The 10,179-nt window shown below is 41.1% G+C and overlaps 1 protein-coding gene across 3 annotated transcripts in view; it reads right to left on the bottom strand.

Annotated features, from left to right (window-relative positions):
* Window positions 1-326: 326 nt before the first annotated feature.
* kras (v-Ki-ras2 Kirsten rat sarcoma viral oncogene homolog) overlaps window positions 327-10,179 on the bottom strand; it is a 29,730-nt gene continuing 19,877 nt past the window's right edge. For 2 of the 3 annotated variants that reach the window (XM_084334861.1, XM_084334860.1), the window contains exons 5-6: window positions 5,696-5,820; window positions 327-2,648 (exon numbers count right to left, since the gene is read on the bottom strand). In XM_084334861.1, coding sequence (XP_084190987.1) covers window positions 5,701-5,820 — 120 coding nt within the window. In that variant the 3' untranslated portion in view covers window positions 327-2,648; window positions 5,696-5,700. The remainder of the gene's footprint in view (window positions 2,649-5,695; window positions 5,821-10,179) is intronic. The other variant, XM_084334862.1, reaches the window with a different exon arrangement.

Raw genomic sequence — 10,179 nt, 5'->3', positions numbered from 1 at the left:
GGGATCACCACGCTCTCTCTCTCCACGACCTACAGAGAGCTCTCTCTCTCTCCGCAGGTGTTTGAAAAGTGGTAATTCGTTCACTTTCCCCCCAGACCCCGGATCCACTCCCACTCCCACTCCCCCAACAACATACACAGAGAGGAGCAGAGGCTCCTTTAAAGCAACATTCATTTAGACACACCGAACGAAATGAAGCACAATTTACAAAATATGCACCTTTCAGTATCACAACTATACAAAGGTTGTTGTTAAAATACCGTCCAGGTATAAATGATACATTTTTTTTCGGAAATCAGCCGTTGGCACGCGATAAAAAGGAAGAGGAAGGTTTCAAAACATCTCAGTAAGACTGCTTTTTTTTTTTTTTACGGTATTTGTTAACAGTTGGGGTGGTCCATAATTGACCTATCTCAAGCCCCGCCCTCTCTTCCCCTCGATACTCCAATCACACAACGGTCATGTCCCTCGGTTTGTCCTTTCTTGGAGGATCTGGGAAAAGAGGGCAGGGCTTGAGGTCATTATCTACTTCATGGAAAAAAATACAGGTAATAATACATTGGGTCAAAAATCATTAATCCTGAAAGCAAAATATATCATATTCTAGGGGGGGGGGGGGTTGGGGGATTCTGTCTCAATAACATTGTTCCCCCTCAAACAGCATTTTGTGTTATTTCTCGAGCATAATTCTTGTCAAGGTAAAATGTCTTAGCTCGTCTTTCTGCTCTCTAAAATGTAGCACCTAATGCAAACGTGAAAAGGCAAAATGTAAAAAGAGGGAACAACTTGAACATAGATGTTAAAAAAAAAAAAAAAATTGTGAGATATGTGTTTTTTGACCCGGGAACGAAACCAATTCCTTTTTTCTCTTGAATTTTTTTTTATAAAGTCAAGACAGTTTTTTCCTCTAAACTAATTTTATGGCAATTATTGCCTCATTTACAGACATCGGTTCTAGTTACATCACCTCCAATAAACAGGCTCTGTGCGTAAGATGACCAATTATTTCACTGGACAATCGTTTCGGTTGAAAGGGGAGCCCAGTGAACAATTCCAACACCTTAGCGCGCAAATCCAAGAAGTCTTAAAAAAAGAAAATGGATCCACAAAAGAAATTCCATGGCGGTTTTGGATAATTAATTTGAAGAATACATTTTGAACACTTTCCCCGACACCAAATTAAGGGCAAGCAGGAGTATGGGGGGAGTGAGCCAGAGGAATATAAATGTTGTTCTGATGAAATAAAAAAGGCTTTTTGCTGAATCTACGCTTTGTGTCGTCTAGCCGATCCAAAACAGTTAGAACTACAGTTATGGCAGAAATAATAGAAGAGTAATGGAAATGTACAAGGCATATTCTGTTAGGACTTGGGGACATGTCCAAGTTCTGTTATGTATTCTGTTAAGACATGGGGACATGTCTTAGTTCTGCTCTAAAAAACTAAACAATGGAATCACATTTTTCAAGTTGGACATTTACCTAAATAGCTTGAAGAGAGAGCATGTAAGAGAGAGCATGTGTGAGAGTGTGAGAGAGAGAGAGAGAGAGAGAGAGAGAGAGAGAGAGAGAGAGAGAGAGAGAGAGAGAGAGAGTGTTTTGGTGGCTTACTTTATGGACCCTTGAGTTTTAGTTAGTTTGTTTTTGTTTAGTTTTTTCTCTACAAGCAACTGCTGATTTCACAGTGGGCCTGGGAACCTGAAAAGCAGAACATCGTCCACCGGGGGTCAGAGTTCCTCACTCCTCTGCTCACTGTATCACACAGTATTAGCAAAAAACATTTGTCATTCCCAGGTGATTAAGGACACAATGCATGCAAAAAACAACAAAAAAAAGGTCTTCTGTAGGCAAGAATTCACTACCCACATATTACAAGCATTGAGAAATTGCAAATTAATTAATAGCCAACTAAGGTGTTAAAAAATAATTGGGGGCGGGGGGAGTAGGAAATCACATGCATGCTTTTCATCGATGACATAACTAAGTGGTACATAGGGCTCTGGGGTAATACAGGGTAGCTGCTGGGGCTTTGGGTTTCACCAGGGCAAATGTTGGTCCCGTCTCTCTTAAGTCTAATTGGGATGCAACTCAAAAGACTTTGGCATCCCATAACGAAAGGGCATCGTAAAACCGCCTTCCAGCTAAAAAACTAAAAAAGGGGGATGGTCGTTACAACATATATTTATCCAAAACGAGTCAGAACATTATCAACTCGGCGGTTATACAAAAAATCCTCCCAAAGCAACAGAGAGCGTCCATCTTGAAAAATAATCAAAACAAGCTGCAGGACCAACACGTTCTGGGCAACTGGCACTGAACAGAAAATAAAGCTTATTGGTTTAAAAAAAAGTAGCAAATAATAGAAAAAGGCAAAAAAAAATTATAATCGGGTAAGTTTTTTAGTATTCAGTAATGGTGGGTATTGAGAAAGAGGCTAATAATTTAGTGTAATGTACAAAAATGTATTACTTTAACTGTTCAACACGTTTCTCTGGTTGTTTTTAGTCTGTCTTGAAAAGGGGGGGGCTGGTTCTTCACATCAGTATACACTTTGTCTTCGATTTCTTTTTCTTCTTCTTGCCCTCCTTGCTCATCTTCTCCTTGTGTTTCCGGATTTCTCGCACTAATGTGTAAAAGGCATCGTCCACACCCTGGTGGAATAGAAAAACAACAACAAGGAAAAGAGAAGAGTTAGTTTGACATGGGACACTTGGACACGCGACACTGGGTGAAGAGGAGCGCGGTGTGATTGTATGCGGTCGTCTCGTCCTGTTCTGACCGGCCGCCGTGTTCGTCCTGAGGTGCTGTAAGTGGTATTTCTTTGTTAAATAAGTGTTAAATAGCTCTACATTCTGACAGCCATCACTAATATAGAGTGTTTTGTCAGTAAACATGGGTCTCCCAGTCTCTCCGCTCTGCAGTAAACACAAAATAAATGTTCTGGTATCCTGTTCCCTCTTTATCCAATCAGGAGAGAGAGAACCCTAGATGCTGCGCAGACCAGAGCGGAGGGACTGAGAGACCAGTGTTACTATAAAATAATAATAATAATAAATAATAATAATAATAATAATAATAATAATAATAATAATAATAATAATAATAATAATAATAATAATAATAATAATAATAATAATAGAGAGACCAGTGTTACTGACCAAAACACTCATAGATCAATCAGAGATAGCTGTCAGAATGTAGAGCTATAATTTTAACATGTACTGTTACTTAGACCACTTATTTGAACCCTTTCACTACCACACTACAGAACATTCTGTGGTGTGGTGGTGAAGGGTTAACCTTCTGTAGTGTGGTAGTGAAAGCATTAACCCTTTGTAGTGTGGTGGTGAAAGGGTTAACCTTGTGTAGTGTGGTAGTGAAAGCATTAAGCCTTTGTAGTGTGGTAGTGAAAGGGTTAACAAAAATAAATACCACTTACAGCACCTGTAACTCAGATTTTAAAGACGTACGTTATTGCTATGGCCCTGGGACAGTATCAGTATTCTTGAACATGAACCCGCTCTCTCCCAACGTGAGAAACCCAACGCGAGAAACCCAACGCCGGTCTGCGATGCCATATGGACGGACAGCCTGCCAAGGTTGATTCATAGAGTAATAAAATGTTCTTGTCTGGATTTTACGGCCCAAAAAAATATATATCACTTTTATAATTATTGTCACTCCGTCGGTTCTGAACCTTGACTATCCCCCTTCAGAGAACCTTTTTCCATCTTTCGGCAATTCGTTCTCTCTTGGAGAGATGTGCATCAGGGCTGGCATTACAGATCGATCTCTTGCATTTCTCTGCGGGAGACGTAGCTGGTGAATGTTCACTAATATTGAGTGAGGTAAGAGAGGTGCACCGATAGCACCTGTAGCATCGGTACTTGTAAGCGTCTGTACTTGTAGCATCAGTACGTTAAGCATCAGAACCTGTAGCGGCATCAGTATCGAAACCGGTCTGGCTCCTAAGTACTCATACTGGCAAATCGAATTGTCCAGATGCCCATACTTTTAATGACACGTTTTTTAGCCCAATATAAAAAAGTGTTCCTGTAGTCAATGAGGATAAAGAGCACACTTGAAATTGCAAACCGCCAGCTGTGCCAAGCAAAGGGTGCAGGGTACTAGTGGGTACCAGTCTACTTCATTCCAATTGGGATCGGTGCATCTCTATAACTAACCGTCCTATGGTATTCTAAAATAACATAATTTTTTTTTTTTTTTTTTTTTTTTTTTTATTCAGGAGTATTGCACTTTTTAAAACAGACATCCGTCTATGGTGCCACATTGAAACGGAGTGAGGGCAGAAGAATCAAATCAAAGAGTATTGCCATTAACTGAGGGATGACACTGACAAACACTGCGTCAGGAAGGGAATAGCAGAGAGAAAGGCCTCTAGTCACTCCGGGGCGTGACAGAGACGGCGAAAACAGACACAAAAAAACAAAAACAGACAGAAATGTTGTGTCCGCAAGAAAATCGTACTCACTCACATACACAGACAGGAGTTTAGTTCAGAGTACAGCAACATCTCTTCACAGTCTCTTATCACACTGCCTTGGAGACATTTCAACACACAATTTTAGCCCAGATTACTGTGCAGTGTACATCAATCAACATCGAGTCGGCTCACCAGCTCACTCCTCTCGCTCTCTTTGATTTCGGCAGATTAGGCGAATGATCAACCGTGATACACACACATTAATAAAAAAACACCACGAGAGTTGGGAAATCAAGAGCCGCACCAACCTCCAAGTTAGACCCTCATCACCAGAGCCCCAGGAGAAACAAGAGCGTGGAGAGCCCACCAAGCAGCGCTAGCCCTCTCTGCATGCCTGTTGTCCTGTACCGATGCCCCTCCCCGCGGCACAAAACACACACATAAACACTAGGGATGGGCAAAACTCACAAAATTGCTATTAGATAGTCGAATACTAATCGAAAATGGGCTCCTCCCCCATGTTAACATTTAGTTTTTTCTTAATAGTGAGATAATCCAAAAAGCGAGCTAGCTGGTTGCCGCCATTGCTAAGAGCTAGATATTTGAGAGTAGCAGCAGACTAACTTTTTTTTCAGGAACAAAAGCATTAATTACGAAAGTTACTTATGTTCGTTGATGCTTGAAATGTCTTGAGGTTCCACGGTAACGTATGGTTTGTTTTTACTTATTAGCGAACGTGAGATAATCCAACAAGCGAGATGGCCGGCTGCGGTTATTGCTAACAGCTAACGCTAGCGGACCAGGCTAGCGTATTTCCGGGAACAAAAGCATTCGTTCTGAACGTTGCATCACTGATGCTTCAAATGTGTGAACTTAGTGAAACAACATGGCAAACGTACAAAACGTTGCTACCATGTAATATCTCTGGTCTCTTTCTTTTCTGTTCTCCCAGCTGTCAACAGACTGTTACACTACACGGCTAGCTAGCGAGCTGTAACCTAGCATGGTGTTCAGTGGTGTAACAGTTAATAGGGTCCCCTCTCAATACGCTACAGTGTTTGTGCTGGTAAAAACAAGGGGAAATATATATTTTTGAGACGAAACGATACTCGCATGAACTATTCGATAAAGAAATATATATATTTAATAACTATTCGAATATCGATGCCCATCCCTAACACACACACACACGCTCTCCCTCTTTCACACACACACACCTGGTGGAGGTGAACACGGCTGCATTCGTTCACTTACCCCGTTCACATCACAACACATTTTTTAAGCTTGACGCATCGTGGGGTCTTTTCCTCCTTGCTGAGTTTATTGAGGCGGTACAGTCTGATCTCCCGTACCAGAGTGTAAAAGGCATCTTCCACCCTCTGCAGTGCGAGACACAACTCCCCTCAGTGAGTGGCTTTACATGCAAAAATATCAATATGAAGGACAAATTGACCCGCCCCACGCCCTCGCTACTTTTAAAGACCCTTATCGATGAGTTGTTTATACACACACCTGTTTTTTAAACTGTGATTTGGCTGTTCTGCTTTGTGTTTTCTACCTTGTCATTTTATTTGGTAGTTTGTTGGTGTGTGTTTTCATTATTTCCCTTACCTCTATGATGTATGTATCGTCTGTCTCTTATTTATTTTTTGTCGCCAGGCTGTCATTGTAAATAAGAATTTGTTCTTAATCAACCTGCTATGATATATTCCAGATACCAACGAAATAATATCCCGTTTAAGGTCTTAAAGGAAGACTCCAACATTTTGGGAAATTAGCTTATTTAACATCTTCCCTGGAGTTAGACAAGAAGATGCATACCTTTTTTGTCTCTGTGCGTGCATTTAGCTTAGGGAACAGTCGCTCTGTTAGCGTAGCTTAGCTTCATCACTGGAAGTGGGGGAGGGTTTGAGCCTGACGTTCCCTACAGTGCCCTACAGTCACGAAATACACTCCAAATACAACTCCAAAACGTTCCTGTAAACATGTTGAGACCTATGTATTTACCACGTGGAGAAATTAAAAATAATTGAATTCGACAATTATGTTTTCTAAGCAGATATACTCTGAACTATTTTTTGCCGAACGACTCCTCTCTGAGCGCAGTCAGTGATTTCTACGTGAAGCCGTGTTTGTTTACATTCTCATTCATTCAAAGGATCCGAACCGATTGAAGTTTATGGATACCATGACTTTCTGGGGGGTTTCAAAATAAAAGAGCGACGTCTATAGCAGCGGAATACGTTTATTTTGTACATTATCTAACGTTAACACGAACCTAAACTAACGTTACAACTAACCTAAAGTTAGTTTAGGTTCGTGTTAACGTTAGATAATGTACAAAATAAACGTATTCCGCTGCTATAGACGTCGCTCTTTTATTTTGAAACCCCCCAGAAAGGAAGTCATTGCTCTCGTTATCTGCTTGAGTGTCCGGTTAGCTCCGTTAGCGTGCAGTAGTTAGTAGTATATCAATACCAGCCATTGGATTACTGTTTTCTAAATTGGGGAGGCTTTTAATCGTCAAGGTAAGAGGATTTTAAGTCATGGTATCCATAAACTTCAATCGGTTCGGATCCTTTGAATGAATGAGAATGTAAACAAACGCGGCTTCACGTAGAAATCACTGACTGCGCTCAGAGAGGAGTCGTTCGGCAAAAAATTGTTCAGAGTATATCTGCTTAGAAAACATAATTGTCGAATTCAATTATTTTTAATTTCTCCACGTGGTAAATACATAGGTCTCAACATGTTTACAGGAACGTTTTGGAGTTGTATTTGGAGTGTATTTCGTGACTGTAGGGCACTGTAGGGAACGTCAGGCTCAAACCCTCCCCCACTTCCAGTGATGAAGCTAAGCTACGCTAACAGAGCGACTGTTCCCTAAGCTAAATGCACGCACAGAGACAAAAAAGGTATGCATCTTCTTGTCTAACTCCAGGGAAGATGTTAAATAAGCTAATTTCCCAAAATGTTGGAGTTTTCCTTTAAGACGGGATAAGGCATTTAAGAATCTCTTTATATGCATATTCATATAATAACCATGACAACCAATATTTCTGTATACTTGAGAGTAAACTGAATATTGTGAGGGTTAACCATGGAAACGAAACTCTGAAAACATCACAAAAGCCAACAGTAAACAGGGATGAAGGTGTTCCACAGTATCTCGGTTAAGATCAGTATATCCGAGATGTAATGGGGGGGGTCTCTCATGGCCGGGATATGACCTTACGATATGACCTCACCCTGACAGTACAGTAACTGCGACGTGGCGTTTGTACGCGCCAACTCATAAAACGGAATAATCTAGTATCCCGAATAATGTTGGAATATTAACGTGCATGTAAACACAGCCAGTATTAGGGAATACAGGGGGAACACATGTTATGGACTACACTTGAGCCTATGAATTATGGAATATGCCAGGGCACATGTGGATCTGCTTTGGATGGTAGCCTGAAAAGAGGCTCTTAGCACAGAGTTGCAGACTGCGGTTGAGGTTGAATGTAGATGTCTGAACAGGTACGACGACACGCGCGCCTCGTGGTTTGCTGTGCTGTCATTCCTGATCTACATGAAGAACCGTGTATTATCATGAAAATAATTCATATGCCGTTTGAGCAGCTACTGCACATTTTAGCAGGGGTTTTCCCAGTAGACATGACTGACTGGTGCGATGGTAGATAATATAGGGTATCTGCGGGTTTAGTTACATTTAAGACTTTTTAAAACAGTTTTAATACCACTTAAGAGAAAATTGGTTTCACAACCATACTAGCAAAAAAACACATGGCGACACATTTAATTATTTTGTGTTTCATACAAGCTCTCGCCAGACGCACCAAGCTCCCGGTAGCCCCGCAAAAAACAACGATTTGAATATGAATGCATTTCATATATTTAATATTATCATCTGACCCGCAAATTCTTTTTTTTTATACCCGTGCAAATTAAATGTATGACTTTTGAATACCTTTTAGGCCTTAAATTGAGAATTTAATACTTTGTAATACTCAATACCCTGCAGATACCCTGTAGATAACCTCATGTTTCACCGCGATTAAGGTGACGATTCGATATTTGGTGATATTTTACTGTTACTATTTAATATATTGCATTCAGTTCAGTAACATACGATAATATATTGTGAGTCAGCTAACACAAAACATGTCACAACATTTCTATCAAGTCACAAACATACAACCAAAATGAGGTTGAGTGCAATTCTGCAATAAGCGCTGAATGAAATTTAAAACCTGAAGCACAATCTGGATTTTTCTTTAATAAATAAACAAAAAACAAGAACTCTGAACTGGTCAACTGTTTAAAGGTGCTGTAACTAAGTGGTATAAAAAAAGGGAATAAAGTGGTCTACATGTTAAAATAATAACTACATTCCGACAGTCATCACTGATATAGTGTCTGGTCAGTAACAGGTTTCCCAGTCCCTCCGCTCTGCAGTAAACATAAATTTATTTGATCTAGAATCCACTTCCCACTTTATTCAATCAGGAGAGAGAACCATCACTGCAAAAATTGTCTCGACAAAAATAAGAAATAGGATACAATTGGATAAAGTGGGAAGGGATACCAGAAAATCTATTGTGCGTTTACGGCACAGAAAATCTATTGTGAGTTTACTGCAGAGCAGGAGGGACTGGGAGACCCATGTTACTGACCAAACACTCTATATAAGTGATGGCTGTCAGAATGTAGAGCTATTTAGCACATATTTAAACAAAATATATACCACTTACATCACCTTTAACACCAACGACCTGAATTGACAAAAACGTACATCGCATCAATTGAAAACGGCACCGGTTTGGCCTTTTTGAAAATCGATACGAACAGACGCACGCCCCTGAGTAGATAGTGAATTACAGGGTCCATGCAGGTGGTGCAGAGATTGGTGGAGGAGAGCGCTGTAAGAAATTAATCACGGTGCCGTGGAGGCCGAGCACCAGAAGGAGCTGTGATTGCCTCAATGCAGAGAGGAGGGAGAGGAGGAGGAGGAGCAGAGGGGTTGCGAACAGATCACAGTGCCAGCCAGCCAGCCAACCTGCCACACCAGACCAAGCTCACAGACAGCACACACCCCGGAATACACATCCTCCAGGGGTCACAACAACAACACCACTAAGAATAATAATGGCCAGTAAGCAGGATCATTAACCACCCCCCCCCCACACATAAGTAATTTACCAACAATTTCCCCTGCCATGCAGATTCCATGACACATATTCACAGATTCGCTGATTAATCGTAATGCAGGATCCATTACAGTGGGCCACTAATGATGACATCATTTTACATCCTTGGCAAAAGGAGCATGCACTGATTCAGTTATCACCCACGAATATAATAAAAAAAAAAAAAAAAAAACTCCAATGAATCAAGAGGCTTTTTAATTATGCAGAGCGTTGCCCAGAGACGTTTCCAAGCACCGTTAGGGGGAACAGAACAAAAAATTAAAAGACCACGTAGCCACTGATAACCGACACAAATCAAAAAGCACAAGAGAGACCGAAGCGTTACATGCGATTGGAGTCGAGTGCCGCTGGTTATCGAGGCGCCGTGAGGCCTCCTGACACGGGGGGCCACAAGCTTATTGCCCTGGAATAATGAAAATTGATCTCTGGTGAAAGAAACGATTAAAGGGGGGGGGGGGGGGGGGGGGGGGCGTCGTAGCCCCTGGAGACCACAGGCGACGTCTTCTATTTAGACCTTCTGAA

Source organism: Notolepis coatsorum, assembly GCF_963971535.1.
Source record: "Notolepis coatsorum genome assembly, chromosome: 18".
In the NCBI taxonomy this organism is placed as follows: domain Eukaryota; kingdom Metazoa; phylum Chordata; class Actinopteri; order Aulopiformes; family Paralepididae; genus Notolepis; species Notolepis coatsorum.
The sequence above is the reverse complement of the archived record's forward strand: the minus strand, read 5'-3'. Positions and strand labels throughout refer to the sequence as shown.